At 39.0% G+C, this 22,827-nt stretch overlaps 1 protein-coding gene across 2 annotated transcripts in view; it reads right to left on the minus strand.

Moving 5' to 3' along the window:
* Positions 1 to 22,827, minus strand: part of LOC5572671 (GMP synthase [glutamine-hydrolyzing]) — a 45,712-nt gene that overhangs the window by 19,340 nt on the left and 3,545 nt on the right. The window contains exon 1 of one of the 2 annotated variants that reach the window (XM_021845151.1): positions 2,783 to 3,227. The exons of the other annotated variant lie outside the window; for it this stretch is intronic. Within the exon in view, the coding sequence (XP_021700843.1) occupies positions 2,783 to 2,806 (24 nt within the window). The 5' untranslated portion in view covers positions 2,807 to 3,227. Of the gene's footprint in view, positions 1 to 2,782; positions 3,228 to 22,827 lie in introns of those variants that run through there. 2 annotated transcript variants of the gene reach the window in all.

Raw genomic sequence — 22,827 nt, forward strand, 5'->3', positions numbered from 1 at the left:
GACTCATGGAGGTTTCACTGTATTGTTTTTAATATCCCATTAAAATTATGATATTTCGACAGAAAGGCCCACCCTAATGGAAAATAAGTGAACCACCCTAATAAAATACCACATATTAAATGTAGAAAATGGCTTACGATAATGTGAGAGATGTTCCAATACTTTTGTCTTCAATATTCAATTAAAATTCTATTTTTATTTTTTTTATTTTTTAACAAAAAGGACCACCCTAATGGAAAGTAAATGAACCACCCTAATGAAATATCATATATAATATGCTTTCAGTGGCCAGTGTTTCAATACTATTGCCTTGAATTTCTCAGCAATTGAATTCAAATCATTCATTTCAAAAACAATTCACTCCCCCAACTCAAAAATTTACTAAGTCCCAAAAGGTCGATTTTTTCAAAAAAAAAAATTTTTTACAAATAACACCAGATCTCGACGTGCATGCATTTGTAAGACATCTGGCATCGAAAAAAAATTTCGATTTCGGAAATTTCATGTAACCCCAAACCCCGCCTTGACCAACCTTCAATTTCACACCAAGAGCAGTAAAGTCGACAGAAAACAATAATTTACGGTTCCCTAAGCCGAACATTAGAGATAAGGAATTAGACGAAATTGAAAAAAAAATCAAATGAGTTCGGCTCCGTTATGTTAGATTGCGCTTGAGCCTTGAAATAAACAAATAGGTATTTGAAACAAAATCAAAAAAGTTTTGTCGTTTATTACCATATTCTATCGAAAAAGCGAACATAATTTGGACCAGAATGCAAAATGATGAAATGCTTTCATCAATAATTTATCCCAAGCCAGCCTTGGAACACTGATTACTAATGTATTGAAAATTCGTTTTTCAGTGTTTATGATGTTTTTTATTAACTATGCACTAAGGGATCATTCAAATATTACGTAACGCAAAATTTGCCGATTTTAGACCCCCTCCCTCCCCCACGTAACAGCTTTTGTATAGAAAATTTTAAATTTTTGTATGGACCGTAACACTATGTAAGACCCCCCCCCCCCTGTTGCGTTACGTAATATTTGAACAATCCCTAAACAGAACATAAAAAATGAGCTACTAAATTTGCTTCGATTTTATGGACAACTCAAATTCTGAACCATTTTGAAATCATAATATCCACTAAATCGAGGTATTCGTGATCAAACGTCAACATCCCACCGCAAAATCGCTAGTGTTTGGAGGTGATTTTAACCTCCAAATTGCGAAATCATCACCTCCAAGTCAGTTCTAATACCCTCCGTTATATGCATTATGGTAGCGCGTCGATCGTCGCAAGTTTCTCGTTAAATAGTCAATAGCTGTATTGCATATTTGTTCCAAGATTTTTTTTTTTAAATGGGTACCCCTTTTGACCTATGATTTGAAAATATAGTTTAAGTATACGTTCTGGAAAGTGCTCGTCCAAAGACGGGTATCATACTTTATGACTTTTCATTCGTGTATCATCATAGTATATTAGTGTGTATGGCTCCAACAAGAAAAAAGGTTAATACTATGTGTATATGTAAAGACATGGCGGGATCCATAGATGACACATCTTTCCCCACCTTACCCTACATCGAAGACACTAACAGGTCTGGAGGAGCTGTAACCACACTTTTGTGGCGGACCACGTGAGCACTGAAAGCAGTGTAACACTAAAAACTTCCACTATTTTACCACTAACTATAAATTATCATCCTACTGGGAAGAATTCTACAAAGCCTATGTCGGTATGTACATATCTGACTAAACCAGGGTGATTACAAAGAATCAATTTTGAAATTATCATAATTTTTCCGACTTTTTTCCGTATGACTGCTGCTTCCGATGCTTTATAAAACTTGAAGCGTATTATTTTTTATACATGGTATGTATGGACAAGTGTGTAAAATAGGAACCTTAGAGACTACGTGCTTGGAAAATGAGACTAAACAGGACTAGGAAATATTCCGTTACATTACACCTGGAAGCCTTCATGTATTACTTCATCGAATTCTTCTGACATTCTGCTTCTTTCACCGTGTTCCCTCCAAGAATTGAATCAGCAACTCTTCTAAAGTACTACAGAATTTTCTCTAAATATTATTTCTGCAATTTTCAATTTTTTCAACCCTCTAGGAATTTATCCACGGATTTTCAGAGATCTCGTCCAAAATTCACTTTCAACATTTTTTTTTTATTTTAACGGTGTCTACTAATCTCCAAACAATTCATTCAAAATTTGTGTATATAAAATTTTCCTAGAGAACTTTTTTTGAAATGCAGTATTATTTCTTAAAGATTTCAATTATGATATATATATTCATATTTACTCCAGAGCTTGTCAATAAAGTCCTCTAGCAATGTGCCCTTTTTTTGTAAAAAAAATTGAAATCATCGAAAGAATAACTGAAAAAAATCCAGAAGTCCTATGACAACAAAATATAGTTTAATAATTTGTGATGAAACTCTTTGGAAATATTCAATGAAGGCAGAACATTTTTAAACCTTCGATGGGCCTATTAGAAAGTCAGTGGGAATTATCAGATCATGAATTAGTATCTGTAGGTATTCTTGGAAAACCTCCTTGGTATCCTTGGGGTACTGAGAAACCCCTTCTTTGTAATCCTATTTGCAAGCGAGCAGTGTGTACCTAATTGTATAAATAATGTCGCTATAAAATAGTTTTCAATTGATCCTGCAATTTTTTATCTACCAAAAATAATTCCTGACTTTTTCCGCATTTCCCGAGAGTATAGCCACCTTTATCTGTTCAATAAGTTTGCTTCTTACACGGAAGAAAATACGCAAGAACATCCAAACTCGAGAGCACCGTCCAGATGTTACTGACTGCTGCTGTCCACCAATTCGATGAATAATGCTGGTTCTCCTGTGGGTTGTGGGGCTACGATTACCACGCTTCACCTCCAGCTCAGCGAAGCAAGTAAAAATACGATTTCGCACACAGTCCGTCTAAAGCCTGGCTAGAGTAATGATTACGTCGTTTTCTTCTGCACTTTTTATACTTGCACTCCTGCCGTTCATTTACCGGACTCCGGCACACATCGGAACTGTTCCGGGCACTAATAGTTCCCTACTTCGTTCTTCTATAATTTTGGAGGAAAATTTTGCAAAAACTGAACCACACAGCGATTCATCACCAGTAATCACCATTCGCTCCCTCGCACTCTTCCTGCGGTGGTCCCGATATTGGCTGATGGTTACGCATCCCGTTCGTTCCCTTTTTTGACATCGGCCGTCTGCCAAACAGCGCTCGGTGACATCCCGCACATCATTCCTTGCATGTCATCTTCGTTTCTGTCTCGTTCTAACGGTTCGGGAGGTTGACGTCTCCCGATAACGGCATTGGTGTTGGTTGTGCTTGTACGTACGGTATGTTTACTTGGTGGATGCAATTGGTGCATTACTCTGCCATAGTGTAACAAATACGATGTATTTATGTGTTGTATTGCTTAAATGTATGCGCAAAATTCAGTATACCGTTTGTCAGAATTGTACTTGTCAAACATAAAGTTCGTTGCATTACATTGAGAGAATAATTAAAATAATTATTGAATGAAATTGAATAATTAAATAAAGCTAAATTAATTAAAAATAGCAAAAACATATTAGGGCAAACGCACCCTTAGTGGAGGTAGCTCCAATAGTTTAGGTAGTGTGTTTTGACATGTTTCGCGCTAATAAATGATTATGTGATATTTTTCTATTATGTACGATGCGAAAAAGGTACAAGACTTGTGTATATTACTTAGTAATCGAATAACATTCATAAAATTTAACCGTAAAACTATTTAAAACAAATATTTTGCTTAATTTTTTTGCTCCTTTGCACCTATAGTGGTGCATCAGTACCCATAGTGGAGGGTCCCATAGGAAATCAATGGACTGCTCCACTAAAGGAACCATTTTTAAAATATACCTTCACTAAAGGAACAGTGTTCCTATTATTGGTGCAAGGCTTTTTTCAGGTAAATTTCAAATGAATCGTGATTTTTATACATTTGAATGATAGAAGGTTTAAGGATCTATCGAATGATACGTTAAAATCATATATTTCATGATTTTAACACCATGTTTTAGCAGTTTTCCCTTAGGTGCACCACCAATGGTACACTTGCCCTAATATTATTTTGTCTATTGTGGTTCTAACATGAGAGAGTTCAAACGATATCACAGGAATTATTTATATTATTACTTTTAACAAAATATCATACTTAGCTTTGGACTGCTTTGAAGTTAACAATGAAACAATTTATGAAAAACCGAATTTAGTACTATACCATTTAATTCCACTAGAGTTTGTATCCTTTGACAGATACGCGTATTTCGACCTCAACTGTAAGGCCGTCTTCAGTGTCGTGAAGACGGCCTTACAGTTGAGGTCGAAATACGCGTATCTGTCAAAGAATACAAACTCTAGTGGAATTAAATGGTATAGTACTAAATTCGGTTTTTCATCTACTTATAGGTATTCTACTAAACAGCTCGAAGATTTATTATCAAACAATTTATGTTTTTGAGCATCCTCCAGTAGCTCCAACTACGTACTTATTATTCCGCTACATTTTTTATATATGTTCGACTCTATCCCACAAAAAATAAAGGCCAATAAATAACTTTTTAACTGCAAACAGGAACTAAAGCCTGTCCACGTTAAATTTCTAAAGGATCTCGGTTATCCGGAACACGAAAAAGGCACGGAGTACAACTGACTTGAGAATAATTTATTTAAACGAATTTAAAAGTGACCGTTCGCGTCACGTGGTTGGTACAGACTGAATTCAATTAAATTTTTTTTTCACTCGACGAGGTGGAGAGGCGATCGATTTAAAAAGTCGCCGCCTACTTCGTTTTCACCCCCTCTCGATCGTCTACTCCTAGTTTCTTCCTCAGGGCTTCGAATCGGCCAGCGTCCAAGGCTTTGGTGAAAATATCCGCTAGCTGATCCAAAGTTGGAACAGGTTCCACTGTAAGGTCGCCTGTAGCAATATGGTCTCGCACAAAGTGGTGTTTTATGTCGATGTGCTTGGCCCGTTTGCTTTCAAGATTTTTGGCCATCCCAATGCATCCTCTGTTGTCCTCAAAAATCGGAACGGGTTTTACGGTCTTCATCCCAAGGTCGCCCAAGAGTCCTGCCAGCCAAATAGCTTCAGCTGCCGCAGCGCTCAACGCTACATATTCTGCTTCGCTCGATGATGTGGCCACAGTGGTCTGTTTCTTACTGGACCACGAGACGGTATTGCCGAACACCTGGAATAAATATCCACTAACTGATTTTCGATCGGCAATGTCCGCGGCCCAATCTGCATCAGCAAAGCCTACAAGCGGCTTAGCATGTTCGTTGGACTTCAGTTCCAGCGTCAAATGCTTCGAGCCTTGCAGGTACCGCACAACTCGCTTCAGTGCAATCCAGTGTTGCTGGCCGGGATGCTGCTGAAAACGACCCAGATAGCCAACCTGGTAGCAAATATCTGGACGGGTGGACATCATGACATACATGAGGCTTCCCAAAAGTTCACGGTAAAGCTCTTCAACAATATTTCTTTCCTTCGCTTCAAGTCTCAATCCTTTCTCCATAGGTGTTCTCGACGGATTGCAGTCTGCCATGCCGAACTTCACCAAGATCCGCTCGATGTTGGCCACTTGCGACAGCTGCATAGAACCAGCATTCCGATCGTAACGAATATTGATTCCAAGAAAATGTTTTATCGCGCCACAATCGGTCATCTCGAAGACTTGTGACAGCTTCGATTTCAAGCCCTGAATTTGCTTCAGATTGGTGCCAACTATCAGCAAATCATCGACATACAGCACAAGATACATCGCATCGTTCCCGTCTTCGCTGAACCAAGTGTACAGGCAGTAATCGTGCTTCGAGCGCACGAATCCAAGCTTCAAGAGCACTGCATTGAACTTTTCGTTCCAGCGGCGGGGTGACTGCTTTAGCCCATACAACGACTTCTGCAATCGGCAAACCATTCCAGGGGGAGCATTGACGCCGTCAGGAACCTCCATAAAAATTTCCTCGCGCAAATCGCCATGAAGAAATGCCGTTTTTACATCCATCTGGTGGAAGTAACAGCGCCGTTGGACGCCGACAGCGAGGACCGTATGGATAGTGGTGAGCTTGGCCACAGGAGCGTACGTCTCCTGGTAGTCCATACCAGGCTTTTGTAGAAACCCCTTGACGACAAGCCGAGCCTTGCACATAACTGTGTTTCCACTCTTGTCCTCCTTCAAACGGAAAACCCACTTGGACCTCAGTGGTTTCACCGACGCCGGACGCTTCACCAACTTCCACACCTCGTTGGACTTCAACGACGCCAGTTCAGCTTCGACAGCATCCATCCAGGCTGCACGATCGTCACGATCAGCAATGTCACCATACGCAGACGGTGGTTCTGTCAAAGGGGAAAAATTACCAGCAGATGTTGCTCTAAAGCCAGTAAAGAAATCCAGGAACTTACCTGGGAGCTTGCGCTCCCGTTCGCTATGCCTCGTGGTTGACTCCTCACAGTCTCCACTTCTTTGGTGCGAAGGGAGCGCGCCAGGATTTGAAACACCGGTTGGTGCCATTTCAAACTCGTCGCTTGCGTCGTCGAAACCATGGCATTCTTCTTCGCTAGAATCGGATTCCAGCACGTTCACAGCATCACCATCCTGCTGTTCCCCCTCTTGCTGGTAACGTAGGGGAATGATCAATGGAACATTTTTATCGGCGTCATCTTGTCCATGAAACGGGAAACACTTCTCGTCGAATTTCACATCTCTCGCAATGAAGACCTTTTTCGCTGCACGATCCCACAGACGGTACCCGTTCGGGGCATATCCGATCATCACACCTCCGCGACTTTTGCTGTCCAATTTCTTACGTTTCTGATCCGGCACCCATGCAAACGCTTTGCATCCGAATATACGGAGCTTTCCAAAATCTGGCTTCACATTCAACCAGCATTCCGCAGGAGTCACATGTTCTTCCAATGCGCTCGTTGGACTCCGATTAAGCAAGTATGTAGCCATCAGCGCTGCTTCCGACCACAATCTCTTTGGCGTGTTGGAATCGATGAGCATCGTCCTCACCTTTTCAACCAACGTTCTGTTGAAGCGTTCTGCTACGCCGTTCTGCTGCGGTGAGTATGCAACAGTCGGCTGCAGCTGGATCCCTTTCCACTTGTAGTACTTACGTTGCTCGTTGGAACAGTACTCCCTGCCTTGATCCACGGTTAACTTGCTGATCTTCTTCTCGAAGTGGGTCGTCGCCATTGCTTCGTACTCCTTGAAGCACTCGAACACCTCCGACTTCTTCTTTATCGGATAGATAACGGCGAAGTGAGTGAAGTCGTCGATAAACGACACAAAATACCTGGATCCGTCCCAGGCTGGGGGATCAATAGGGCCACAGACGTCAGAATGAACCCTCTCCAACGGGCGTGCTGCACGTTGTCGACTCCCATCAAATGGTTCTCTGCACTGCTTCCCAAGAACGCATGTGTCACAGAATCCAACACGTTTTGGCGTCGGCTCCAGACCCGTCACCATACCATGTCGCACCAGTGTATCCATGGCATGCTGGCTAGCATGGCCGAGTCGACGATGCCACAAATAACTCACTTCCGTCGTGCACATGTTCGCTAATTTTTCCACCGTTTCCAACTCCAACTCGAGCTCATATAGATTTCGCCGTAACTGGGCAACGGCGACAACGTCACCGTCGTGCTTCATCACGGCCTTTTCGATACCATGCTGTCGTGTGAAGAGCACATCTATACCTGCCTTGGACAGCTTTTTCACCGAAAGCAGATTACTTCTCAGATCTGGTAAGCACACCACGTGCTGCATTTCGAACCTCACACCTTGCTTGGTGATACCTCGTACAACACCTTCGTACTCACCGACAAGTGTCACGCCATCCTTGGCAACATCGACGACAAATGGCTTCTCGAGCTTGCGCACCTCTTGCAAGAAACTTCGGTCATTCACCAGGTGGTCGCTACACCCGGAATCAACGATGAAAACGGCACTCTCTTTCTCATTCGCTGACTCGGTTTGGTTCACCATGAAGGTAACGGATTTACCTCCCACAACAGTATTAGCGTTGCTCTCAGGCTTCTTGACCCGGCAGTCTCTCTGCATGTGGCCAGTTTTTCCACAACGATGGCATTTTCCATTGAACTTTTTCTGCTTCTTACCGCCGCCGGCTCCACCAACGAACGAAGCAGATTTTTCTTCAATCGAGTAGTCCGCTCGATCGGCGCGCTTCGATTCCTCTCCTAGCAACCGTTGTTTGACGGTTTCCAAGGTGAGCTCTTTTTCGTCGATGTTCTCCAGAGCAGTCACCAGCGGGTCGTAACTGTCTGGAAGCGTTAGGAATAATTGGGATACCAGATCGTTTTCCTCCAAATTTGCTCCTGCAGATTTCAGCTGGCGCACCAGCTCGTCGAACGACGCGAAATGGCTCCTCATCGGCGTCCCCTCCTTCATGCGTAGCCTGGCAAGCTGTTTGCGCAAGAGAGTCTGGCTGGCTACAGACTTCTTTGCAAACGTGTCCTCCAGCGCTTTCCACATGGCTTTCGCGGTCGTTTTGTCCCGGACGATTCCCAGGCAATCGTCGCCAACGAATCCGACCAACAAGGATTTTGCTTTCCGGTCCGTCTTCAAGAATTTGTTCTTCGGCTCACCTTCTGCTTCGGGCACGTCCTCCGTAAGCGTCTCCGCAACTTCCGCAGCTTCCAGGAAAAGTTGCACTCGGAACCGCCAATTTTCATAGTTCGTTCCGTTCAGCTGGGGAATTCCAGCACCATCCTTCACTGAAGTGCCCATAACCTAAAGGATCTCGGTTATCCGGAACACGAAAAAGGCACGGAGTACAACTGACTTGAGAATAATTTATTTAAACGAATTTAAAAGTGACCGTTCGCGTCACGTGGTTGGTACAGACTGAATTCAATTAAATTTTTTTTTCACTCGACGAGGTGGAGAGGCGATCGATTTAAAAAGTCGCCGCCTACTTCGTTTTCAATTTCGGACACCCAAATAATGGCAGCAAAAAAAAGTTACTCATAATTCAACAAAAACCATTGTTTATTTCAGAATAAAAGAGTTATATCTACAAAATAAACAGTTGACAAGGATGTTAATCCTTCTTTCTGTAAAATTCTCGAACTTTCTGTGGTACACCCGCCATCCGTGTCCGAAATTCATCGTGGACAGGCTTTAAATACAGTGTTCTGTTTCAAAAAATAACAAAAACATAAATTTTGTTAAATGAAAAAGCAGAAAAAAATGCTGTTTTAAACTTATTTTATTTTACGTGTTAACTCATCACCTACCCGGACGGCGGTGAAAAGTTTCCACTCCGATTTGTAAGGTATCAAAGCTTATTAACCTTCTTTTGTACACGCAATCATGAAACATAAATTCATTGCGTGAAATTTTTCAATTTAGTTCGAGTCAGAACTAGTTCAAGTAGCGGAATTTGGGGCAAGTGTGCCACCCCTTATTTTTATAAAAAAAAAACTACAAAATATATTTTTTCTTTGAGCTTAACTACAGTGACTCCACGCAGTTGAATCACCCACAATTTATGAATCAGCTGATTTCAAAAGACAAAATTATTGTCAAACTTGTCACAAAACATCACAGAATTATTTTTACACTTAGTTTCTTATCAGTAAAAATAATTCTGTGATGTTTTGTGACAAGTTTGATAATAATTTTGTCTTTTGGAGTCTGCTGATTCATAAATTGTGGGTGATTCAACTGCGTGGGTTCACAGTATATGGTCCCGAATAGTTCATAAAACGATGATTAAAATTTGACGAAAATTGCTCTATTTTCCATGTATTTACATCGACTTTTGTAAGAACAATCAGATATCAGTGAATTTTTATAAGATTTCGTTGTTTCTAAATAGCATGGTGAGAGGTAAATTAATAACAGATTTTTCAAACGTATTGTACATCGTGAAGCTATACAAAAGTGTAAGTTATTGTAGCATTTGGACGAAAAAAATATTTAGTTTCACATGACGGATTTCACGCCAACTCGACACGCGATTGGCAGCACCCCTTCAGAATTCAATGAAACTTTCTGGATGTCAAAAGTATGTAAAACTAAGATACTTTGCATATTTTGTTTTTTTCAAAATCGATCTAGACTAACATATGGAAAGGGTCAAAGTTTTGTTTACTTTTTTTTATAAACCCGTATAACTCGAAAACGGTAAGACCTACAAAAAAGTGTTGTATGGGGGACTGTCGTGAAATTTCCTGAAGTTTTAGAGAAAAATATTGAAAAAATAAAAACACATTTTCTACACTGGAAAAAATGATTCAAAACTTTAAAGTCGATTTAAAAAAAACGGCCTCTTCAGATTTTGATCATCCTTAAGCAAAAAGTTTGGTAATTAAATTTACTAAAAGTCGTCCATACATTGCAAATTGGGCATATTTTAGGGAAAAAAGTTTTTCTAACATCGAATTTTTGAAGTCCCAAAGTTTTTTTTTTTACTTTTTTTATAAACCCGTATAACTCGAAAACGGTAAGACCTACAAAAAAGTGTTGTATGTGGGACTGTCGTGGAATTTCCTGAAGTTTTAGAAAAAAATATTGAAAAAATAAAAACAAATTTTCTACACTGAAAAAAAATATTCAAAACTTTAAAAGTCGATTTAAGATCAATTGAATTTAATTAAAAAAAACTGTATAATTCCGTTTTATTTCTTTTAACTACTCCCAATAAAACAAATATAATCTATTTTGTGGTTAAAACTTATTTATCACTTGAAAATTTGATCATTCTTCTTCTTCTTTCTGGCGTTACGTCCCCACTGGGACAAAGCCTGCTTCTCAGCTTAGTGTTCTTATGAGCACTTCCACAGTTATTCACTGAGAGCTTACAATGCCAATGACCATTTTGCATGCGTATATCGTGTGGCAGGTACGAAGATACTCTATGCCCTGGGAAGTCGAGAAAATTTCCAACCCGAAAAGATCCTCGACCGGTGGGATTCGAACCCACGACCCTCAGCTTGGTCGTGCTGAATAGCTGCGCGTTTACCGCTACGGCTATCTGGGCCCCTGAAAATTTGATCATACTAGACTATTTAAAGCGAAATAAAAAATTCATTTTGGACTTAAAAAATTCGAAGTTAGAAAAACTTTTTTCCCTAAAATATGCCCAATTTACAATGTATGGACGACTTTTAGTAAATTTAATTACCAAACTTTTTGCTTAAGGATGAACAAAATCTGAAATGACCGTTTCTTTTAAATCGACTTTAGTTTTGGATCATTGTTTTTTTCAGTGTAGAAAATGTGTTTTTATTTTTTCAATATTTTTTTTCTAAAACTTCAGGAAATTTGACGACAGTCCCCCATACAACAGTTTTTTTAGGTCTTACTGTTTTCGAGTTATACGGGATTATAAAAAAAAGTAAAAAAAAAAACTTTGGGACTTCAAAAATTCGATGTTAGAAAAACTTTTTTCCCCTAAAATATGCCCAATTTGCAATGTATGGACGACTTTTAGTAAATTTAATTACGAAACTTTTTGCTTAAGGATGATCAAAATCTGAAATGGCCGTTTTTTTTTTAAATCGACTTTAAAGTTTTGAATCATTTTTTTTTTCAGTGTAAAATATGTGTTTTTATTTTTTCAATATTTTTCTCTAAAACGTCAGGAAATTGCACGACAGTCCTCCATACAACACTTTTTTGTAGGTCTTACCGTTTTCGAGTTATACGAGTTTATAAAAAAAGTAAAAATAAACTTTGACCCTTTCCAAATGTTAGTCTAGATCGATTTTGAAAAAAAACAAAGTATGTAAAGTATCTTAGTTTCACATAGTCTTCACACCCAGAAAGTTTTATTGAATTCTGAAGGGGTGCTGCCAATCCCTTTGTCGAGTTGGCGTAAAATCCGTCACATACGAAATCTTTTTTGGTTGAAATCTATACTTTTGGGGCAAGTGTGCCACCTATTTGATAAACAAAAATGGTTGGAGTGAAATTAATAGGTCTTACTGTTTTCGAGTTATACGGGATTATAAAAAAAGTAAAAAAAAAACTTTGGGACTTCAAAAATTCGATGTTAGAAAAACTTTTTTCCCTAAAATATGCCCAATTTGCAATGTATGGACGACTTTTAGTAAATTTAATTACGAAACTTTTTGCTTAAGGATGATCAAAATCTGAAATGGCCGTTTTTTTTTAAATCGACTTTAAAGTTTTGAATCATTTTTTTTTTTCAGTGTAAAATATGTGTTTTTATTTTTTTCAATATTTTTCTCTAAAACGTCAGGAAATTGCACGACAGTCCTCCATACAACACTTTTTTGTAGGTCTTACCGTTTTCGAGTTATACGGGTTTATAAAAAAAGTAAAAATAACTTTGACCCTTTCCAAATGTTAGTCTAGATCGATTTTGAAAAAAACAAAGTATGTAAAGTATCTTAGTTTCACATAGTCTTCACACCCAGAAAGTTTTATTGAATTCTGAAGGGGTGCTGCCATCCCTTTGTCGAGTTGGCGTAAAATCCGTCACATACGAAATCTTTTTTGGTTGAAATCTATACTTTTTGGGGCAAGTGTGCCACCTATTTGATAAACAAAGATGGTTGGAGTGAAATTCATAAAAATGTAAACATCATCCACATAATCATAATAATGAACCAAAATGAGGCACCAGTAGTGGTTTCTGAAGTGTAGAACGGGAATAGCGAGCATTTTTTGCGCCCAAAGTGATTTTTTCTCCAAATATTCGATAATAACATGGTTTTAGGCGTTTTAAGAACTGTTTTACTTATATTTATCAATATTTTACCGTATTTTATTGTTGATCTAGTGTAATATTATACGGATCCTCCGTAATAAAAGGTTAATTCATATAGCGTATTGAATTAAGACAAAAATAACTATTTGAGTTATTCGAATTGACTAGAAGAGAGTTCCGCATGTAGTGACCCTTGTTATAAAGCATCCCCTTATGACGGTAAACTTTAAAATATTTTTTTTAATTATCAATAAGTCTCTGCTTTGCAAGTAATATCAATATTAAATAAACAATTTTTTATTACAAGTAGAATTACATGTGATGTTCATTTGGTGGTTGTCTTGCCCCATATGGGTGGCACACTTGCCCCATAGTGTTGAAAATTAGGTAATTTTGGATGATTTTTGAGGAGCTTCAAAACTAATCCTTTTTAAAATTGTTTTCATTTTAAAAGGCATAGTGCTTATGAAAAGATGCGAAACTAACATCGTGAGGCTAAATTGGTGGGTTTTTTAAGCTTTAGACAAAGTTAGAGAACAATTTGCTTAAGGTGGCACACTTGCCCCAAATCCCGCTAAATTGTGAGTTTTATTAAAAAAAAAAACGTGGACGAAATCCGAAACCGGTTCAAATTAAGTACAGTCAACTATCCATCCCTAACTCGATTTCAAACTGACCATCGTGTATGGGATATATCAAGATAAAGATTTATATTTTGAGAGAATACATTCGAACAATCAATTTCAGCTTAGAATATAATAAAATTTCAACATATTGAAACATCGCATGAAAGTATCGGGTTAAAAAGGTGAACTTGTACGGAAAACTGCATGGAGTCTCGGGACATCAAGTAGGAGAAGTATCGACATATATACATAAAGGGTGTCCACAATGAAATTGCTCCAACTTTTTAACCGTTGGGAAGAATTTAATGAAAATTTGGGTGGATTTAGTTCATAGTGCATTATTTACATCCTGCAAGTTTTAAAGTCCTGTGATCAAAACTCGCGGAAATGGAGTCGAAAGAACAGCTCGTGCGTGATAAAATCTTGCGCATTCATCACGAGAACAAGGATCTCTCGCATCGTTCCATCGCTAAAGCGTTGGGAATCGCGAATTCCACGGTGTCGCGAGTGATTAAGCGGTTCGAGGAACGAGTTGCTTAATATCAATCATATCAGCTGATGGCTGATGGTCTAAAACTATCAATATCACTTGCGAGCTATCAATATCACTTTGATTTGACAACCAACAGCAGTGATGCGACATCGCACTCTAGATCAAAATCACTGCAGAATGAGTGATCACGTGGTCATTATCCATGCTATTAATGTTTTTCAGTGACCAACACATAGTTTCAATCTATCCGCAACACTGTCGAAAATATCGTACTGATAAATTGCCATTTTATCTGCTCAATTTAAAGCTAAACTTAACCCATCAGTGATATCCATAATCTATCGCCATCAATGCACTGGTGATGGAGTAGACAGCATGATGTTGATGTGATATGGAATGATCCGATTTGTATCGCAGTCGGCCTGTACAAATCAGCAAATTTTAAGCATTGATGGTGGCATCGAGCAACTCTGGGAACGATTGACCACCGATCGGAAGCCCAGAAGTGAAGGAAAAAATAATCCGTACAAAAATACAACCGCGTAGTTGGGGCCTTCAACCGAAAACCCGAACGCCTCCGTTCGGGATGTGGCTAAGAACCTGCACCTAAGCCGAAGTTTTGTCCAGAAGGCCAACACTAAGGCTGGGCTTCGAACGTTCAAGGTACAAAAGCCCCCTAATCGCGACGAGAAGCAGAACAAGTCCGCCAAAACCCGTGCAAGGAAGTTGTACCTCAACATGCTGACGAAAGTTGAATGCTGCATCATGGATGACGAAGCATATGTGAAAGCCGACATCAAACAGATCCCCGGCAACCTGTTTTTTCACGGCCAAGGATAAGTTCAGCGTTCCGGAGCATGTCCGCACTCAGAAGATGTCCAAATTTGCGAAGACGACACGATGAACGGACAGGTGTACATGAATGAGTGCCTCCAGAAGCGGCTGCTTCCTCTCCTGAAGGACCCCCAAACTCCCCAACAATCTTCTGGCCGGATTGGCCTCATGCCACTACTCCAAGGACGTGCTGAAGTGGTATGCGGACAATAAGGTTAATTTCGTGCCGAAAATGTTCAACCTTCCCAACACTCCGGAAAACGACCTAAGGTAGTGAAGACAGTCGAGGAACTGAAGAAAGTATGGATTTACATGCAAAAAACGGTTGATCCACAGGTTGTGCAGAATCTTATGGCCGAGGTTAAGGCCAAGGTGCGGGCATTTGCGTATGGACTGTAAATAAAATACGAGTAAAATGGTAAAATGACGTTTAATAGTTATTTTTCAATCCTGAAAATTTGATGGCAATCGAAAGAAAACTCGAATTTTGCGAATCATTTTTTTGTGTGGCAATTTCATCGTGGACACCCTTTACATAGGGGAAGTGGTGGCAAAATGAACAGGGGTGGTAAAATGAACACCGTGCCTTTTACCGAGTGAAAACAAATTTAGTTTAATTTTTATCACGCACGGAAGATTTAGATCATAAATCGGTGTGTTCGGCTTGATACGGATCTCAATTGAAGTGAACATATCAACGAAAACTAAGATTTTAAAAAACCATCGCTGAAAATTAGAACTGACGTAACTTTAGCTTGGGAGTCTCAAGGGTTATCAGTGAGGTGAATATCGTTATGATATGATGTCAAATCTGATACCTTTAGATTTCTTGTTGAATGGGTTACAATCATTAATAGATATAGTTTCAGGAATGCGATGAAAATTTTCAAAATTATTTGTTTTGCTCACGTTTTTTGCATGATGTTTATTTTCCCACCAACAGCTGCTCATTTTACCCACATAGTGCAGGTAACATGAACATTTGCAACGTTTTTGCTAGCGATAAAAATATGTGAAAATCCAGCTATTTCAGTCTGAATTCGTGTCGCTGCTATAGATTACATCCCTATGTTTGATGTGCGATAGAACCATACAAATTCCTCGTTTTTCTATTAGAAACAAGATGATACCCTTAAGGTGTTCATTTTACCACCCCTTCCCCTACACTATCCAGCTTTTTACAAGCGTTAAGGTGAAACATCTCGGAATCCAAATATGGCCGGCAAAATGGCCGACTTGTGCCCCTACTCACGTTTTCAAAGGCACTGGAGAAATAGTAGGCAATCGTTTCTAATTTTCTTATTTTTAGCTTTCTGCTAGTGCACAAAGTCAAAATAAAAAGTACACTTCTGTTGGATGTTTTCTTCGCAAGATTTGTGTCTTTGAAGTTTCAGTGCAATCTTAGAAGTTGATTCCAAACTGTTTCACCTTAATGGCTACCGCAATCAAGCTCGCTTTCTGGTAGGGTTCAAACGATATGACGTTTGGCTTGGGTTAGTTCAATAGGCCTTTTCATGTGACAGATCCGTTTATGCATTTGTTTACATCGGTGGAAGACCGGTACAAACACGAGGCTGTCATTTCCATAGTAGAATTGTCAAAAAAGCTTCCCGATCAGCTGATTTTGAACGTCTTGTGAATAGCCCTCTATAAACCGCGTAGAGCTATGGAAAATCATGGACGAGAACAGCTTTCCCGGGAAGCTCACGAGACTGATAAGAGCGACGATGGAAGGTGTGCAAAATTGTGTGAAGGTTTCAGGCGAACACTCCAGTTCGTTTGGATCCCACCGGGACTACGACAAGGTGATGGACTTTCGTGCCTGTTGTTCAATATTGCGCTAGAAGGTGTTATGCGGAGAGCCGGGTTTAACAGCCGGGGTACGATTTTTACGAGATCCAGTCAATTTGTTTGCTTCGCGGTGATATGGACATCGTCGGCCGAACATTTGAAAAGGTGGCAGACCTGTACACCCGCCTGAAACGCGAGGCAGCAAAAGTTGGACTGGTGGTGAATGCGGCCAAGACAAAGTACATGCTAGCTGGTGGGGCCGAGCGCGACAGGGCTCGCCTAGGTAGCAGTGTTACGATAGACGGGGATACGTTCGAGGTGGTCGACGAGTTCGTCTACCTTGGATCCTTGCTGACGGCTGACAATAACGTAAGCCGTGAAATACGGAGGCGCATCATCAGTTGAAGTCGGGCCTACTATGGCCTCCAGAAGAAGCTGCGGTCAAAAAAGATTCACGCCCGCACCAATGTACCATGTACAAAACGCTCATAAGGCCGGTAGTCCTCTACGGGCATGAAAACGTGGACGATGCTCGAGGAGGACCTACAAGCACTTGGAGTCTTCGAACGTCGGGTGCTTAGGACGATCTTCGGCGGTGTGCAGGAGAACGGTGTGTGGCGGCGAAGGATGAACCACGAGCTCGCCCAACTCTACGGCGAACCCAGTATCCAGAAGGTGGCCAAAGCTGGAAGGATACGATGGGCAGGGCATGTTGCAAGAATGCCGGACAGCAACCCTGCAAAGATGGTGTTCGCTTCGGATCCGGTTGGTACAAGAAGGCGTGGAGCGCAGCGAGCTAGGTGGGCGGATCAAGTGCGTATCGATTTGGCGAGCGTGGGGCAGAACCGAGGATGGAGAGATGCGGCCACGAACCGAGTATTGTGGCGTGAAATTGTTGATTCAGTGTTATCTGTGTAGATGTTAACTAAATAAATGAATGAAACCATTTCAAGCCAAACGTCAAATTGACAACCTACCAGAAAGTGAGCCTGTTTGTGGCAGCCATCAGCACACGTAAATAGTGCAATATTGAAGTTATTTTAAAACGCAGCCATGTTCAAAGTCCAAAACACATTATATCGAGTAAGGGAAAGTTGACTGTATTGTTCTCAGCACTCGTATCAAACTATTTTAAAAAGCTGTATGCAAAATAGGCTGCGGTAATGATGGAAACGCTATTGAAGTAGCTGGTTTATAGATTCCTTATTTTTTTATTTTATTTTTTATTATTTCTTTGATTTTTTGAAGACTTTTTCTTGGCCGCAACAGAAAAAAAGGCACCATCTTACATCTTTTGTGATTTTCTACCAAGTCGAGCAGATTTTTACGGGGTGCAGCTTATAAAATAGACTGAGTGCTCATTGATCGTTGAAAATCAAGAGGTCCGTATTAAACCATATCAAAAAGTCCGGATTGGACCAACTCACATTTTGTGATTTTCAAACTAGGTAGTTGAGAATAAACAGTGCATAGACAAATCAAAACCATATGGTCAGATGGAAGCTTAGACTTGGGAGATTCGATAAAAAAATAATACAGAAAGATTGAAGCATTATTGTCACTTACAAATAATGCATTTTTTTTTATTTCCGTACAAAGTGGGCCGAAGGGTCTCAGATTTTCATAAAACTTTTTCCACAGGCAGGGCTCATCAATATATGAATAAAATAAATTGAGAAAAATTCAGGGTCGCCTATTTTCCCGGAAAACTCAGTTGGAATTTTTTTGTTTTCCCCTGACACTACTTTTAAAAATCATAACTCAAGAACGAAGTATCATAGAAACATAGTTTTTTTTATGAAAATTTCTCAATTTTTTTTATTCATATATTGATGAGCCCTGCCTGTGGAAAAACGGAAATTAAAAAAACCCCTTATTTTAAAATTGAAACACCTCGGAACACCGGAATACGCCTAAAGGTAGGCAATTTCCTAAATGATTTTTACATTCTTAACAGTAATTCGGTAATGTTTCCTAATTGAGCATACTTATGAAAGTTTTAACAACGGAATCGTTTTCGGCGATGCCATTTTTAGTAAGAATCGCATTTTCCTTGCTTATATCGTTTGCAGAACTTATGTGAAACATGAATCTTCGGTAGTGTCATCACTTATTATTAAAATCATTGTTTGGAAAAGTTGCCAAATTTACGCATAAGGTAAACGCAATATTCACAAAAATATTCACTTTTATTAGCTCATGAATGTAAGAAAGAGAAACACCATTCATGATTTGGGAATGTTCCATCCTTAAATGATAATACGTACTTTTAACAAGATGAGTCATTCCGATCAATATTATCCCGCTGACCAATGATAGGATTACGGTACCAACAAAATGCAGGGCTGGTAGCATGTCTCTGAAAAGTCATTAAAATGCTAATTTCTTTTTTCCTCGTGAATTAATACTTGTGCAAAATTAGAGTCTCCGGAGATTCTTACGTCACTATTCCACATGTTTTTCATGTATTTCTTTACGGATTTCTCAAGTAAATTCTTCAATAATTCTAGTGATTTCTCCAGAGGTTTCATAAGGAAAACTATCAGGAACTCCTCTGGGGTTCTCTCCACACACTAAGCTCGGAGCTTTATCGGAACCAGTGAATTTCATCGTAATCTGAACAGCTAAACTGTTTGGTAAATACCATCTCTAGTAATTACTACAGAAATTTGCTAATAATAATCTAGGTTTTCCTCCTTTCTTCGATAGATTTCCTCACTTTGTACAGGAGCTCCACAAAGGTTTATTCTAAATTTGTTGAAGGAATTATTTACCGTACTGCATTAATTTACATCACCGAACTATGTTCAACTGTTGTTTGAAATCCGTAAAATGATACAAATAATACAAATAATACAAAAATATGCTAGTTATTCCTCCTTTACACCATTTCATCAAGGATGTATGATTTAAATTAATTTAATTGATCATTTTTGCAATAATTATCTTTGCGATGTATTTAGATTTTTTTCAAAGATCCTTCAAAAGTTTAAAAGTATAGAAGTTTCGTTTAATCTAATACATTTTTTTAAACTCTTAATTAATTTTAATTGAATCTCAGATCTTTTCAGAAATTTTTCTATAATTTAAAAAAATCCCTGGCAATTAACTAGAGACATTCCGGAAATAATTTCTGGAAAAACTCTGGGTAATTACTGAAGATATTCTTAAATACATGTCTAGTTAAAATCTTAACGAAGTCTCCATCGAAAATATTGTAGGAATTTCTAAGAAGTTTGTTGAGCCAATTTCTGGTCTGGAAAACCCTCATGAAAACTCTTATGTCTAGCTTTTTTTTATTCCTGTTTGGTTTCTCAGTTTGTTCTATACAAATCTCTGTAAAAATCATTTCCCTGCATTGCAAGAAAACGTGCAGTGCAATGAGAAATATGTTTTATATTTTAAACAAAAAAAATGATTCCCTAAATTTGTTAATCGATTGAGGCTAATTTTCCTTAAACGAAGTATAGAAAATCAGACTTGAAGTAGAAAATCGTATATTTTTGGCCAAAATTATGGAAAAAATAAGACGTATCGCTTATAATGAAAAGGGACTCTAATCCTTTTTCTGGCACTTTTGATTCACTTCGGCAGACGGCTTCTTAAAAGCTATCGGGTTCATATTTGGCCACAATATGTAACATTAGCCTGGACACGGTTATATGAAAAATCTAGATTCTCGCTTCAGTCCACTTTTTGGATTGCATTTAGGTCCCATAACAACTGTGCAAAATGTCAGCTCGATCGGTGAAACTATATTTACGCGCCAGCCGTTAAAAGTTTGTATGGGATTTACTATGGGAAGACTTACTTTTGCAAAGAAAAATCGCCAGAGGTCGCCCGTTGACCTCTATAAAAATTCAGAACACAGACCTCGATAGGTATTGTCGCACCGCCACCAAACCGGATCGCGCCAGTGAGACTCGCGACGCGCCTCAACTCGCGCGATTTTGAAATCAGTTTTTAGTGTGGCGCTGGATTCTTTCATTTTCATTTTCATTTTCATTTTGCAGCGTTTGGTGGGGCAATGAGAGCGCAAGTCAGTCCAAAGCCGGGATAAGGGATAGGTAATGGCCGTAATAGTCTATGCGGACCACTTGAACACCATCGGAAAGGATAAGAAGGGTTGGGGTAGGGTATAGGGAATGGAGAAGACTTGACACAGTAATGCGATTAATGCTGCAAAATGTAAATGTGCTGAAAGCAATTCAATTTGAGTTTTGAAGTTTGATTTGACTTATTAAAATTCCAAATAGATCGGCCATTGTACAAGTAAGAAAGAATATGCTGATCGCTTTCTAGAAATTTTATAAACAACAAAATAATAACAATATGAGAGTGATGCTAAGGGCTGCTGATGGCACAATGCGACGCTTTAGGAGATTTTGATACTGAATGAACATTACTATACAGAGCGCAATTTAATCGATGGTGATAACTTTACAAACTTTATCTGTTTTTACACTGATTGACGATGCTGATTTATATAAAAATATTTAAAAAATATTTGATATTAGTTCATTTGTTTGTGTGATCTAAGTGTTAATAATGGAAAAATTTTACATACCCTTGATGAAATACTTCCCTGACCAGAAATATTATATTTTGAGCGCCCTTTTCGAAGCTATTCTATCCAGGTATCCATGTACTGCTTTCAATCCTGAAATTATTCTTATTGTGCATGCTCATGCATTATATTAGTGATGCTCATAATCATGCAACAGATAAGAAGGAGAGAAAAAGAGAATATAGGAACAGTGATTAGTAATGAGTTAATTATGTAGTTTTGTTAGAATTATAAACAATTAAACAGCAGTAATGAATAACTTATAAAATTACTTTGCAGCATAGCTGAGCCTTTCGGAACGTAAGACCGATGTATAAAAATAATTTGTTTCGAAATTGTCCGCGTGGTCTTCTAGTGCCCCTATTAGATCAGAATCAGTCATAGACATACATATCGAATGCTCGCCATGGCCCTATGACCAACATTTGTATATGTATAGACTTGGCTGATGTGGCTTTTCTAATAGGTAGTTCTTTCACTCATTGATTGTCTTCAAAACCTTGTCAAGTATAGAAAATTGATTTTATTTCATTTATTACTACATTAAGGGGTCTATTTTGTAATTCGAGCTAATTCACGTGACTCATTAGTAGTCATTGTCGATCAAAGTAAGCATGCATATTTCAGATGTCACCCGTCGACTACCATAGTAATCCAGTCACATAAAGTGACAACTGTCGATAAACTCGAGTGACAGAGCCAAGTCGAGCGAAATTTTTGGTCGACAGTGACTCCAGTCGAGTCGTTTTTGATCGACTCGACTTATAAAATAGGGCCCTAAAGCTACATTGTACTTTTTAAGTATTAGGTATTATTTTATGTTTTTATCACTATTGATATTATCAAGGCCAGAATTCCCAGTGAGTGAAGAATTTTATAGTACTAGAACACCATAGAAGATCGCTTAACATTACCTAATCATGGAACGGCTTTTTGCTCTATTTTTTTAGGTAGATGCTATTGATCTCCCTTTGCTCCTATCCGCAACCCGGTGCACGCGCCCTGTTGGTTTTCGAAAACCTCGTAGAAGATTACAAACCGTCAATGGCATTCCCAATTACTACCCCACATTGCACATTCAAGGGTCTGATTGTGCTCCTAACCCACCCTCAGTCTGTAATCTTCTCGCCAGTTTGAAATTATATTTTCCCGAAGTGAAAGTAATTTTGATGAGTGATAGCGTAGTGCAGCCCAACTGCATAGTACAGTAGTTTAACCAGAATATTTAGGTCAGAAGATAAAATCTAAATTTTGTAATAAAAAGGTTGCCATTGCTTTGAAATTTACCCAACATCTAATCAAAACTACTAACAACAGCGATCAATTATCAAAATTCATCGCTCCCTGGAAAATATAATCCCAAGCCCAGGGAGTTTTTTAGTGTGGCGCTGGATTCTTACGATTTTTATGAACACAGCGCACTATTCACATATTAGCTGCGACGCACGGGGCCCGAGAAAACAATAATTATAAATAAATGTTGGTCTTGATTTCTACCGGATACATAATATTTCTACGATGAACAACATTGCCGAAGACCGCAAAGCAATCCGATGCTTGTGAAAAAAAAAAGTTTTAACTTCTCATCTAAAAGTATTTAGTATAGCATAGCACACGGTATACACAACAAGGTAGGCTATTCCCACGTGTAAACAACGATTTTCCATCAAAATATGTGTCGTCATTCCTATCGTCAAGCATGAGGCCTTGAGGTTAGTAAAGGAGAGCAGGCCT

This window comes from Aedes aegypti, chromosome 2 (genome assembly GCF_002204515.2).
Source record: "Aedes aegypti strain LVP_AGWG chromosome 2, AaegL5.0 Primary Assembly, whole genome shotgun sequence".
Classification (NCBI taxonomy): domain Eukaryota; kingdom Metazoa; phylum Arthropoda; class Insecta; order Diptera; family Culicidae; genus Aedes; species Aedes aegypti.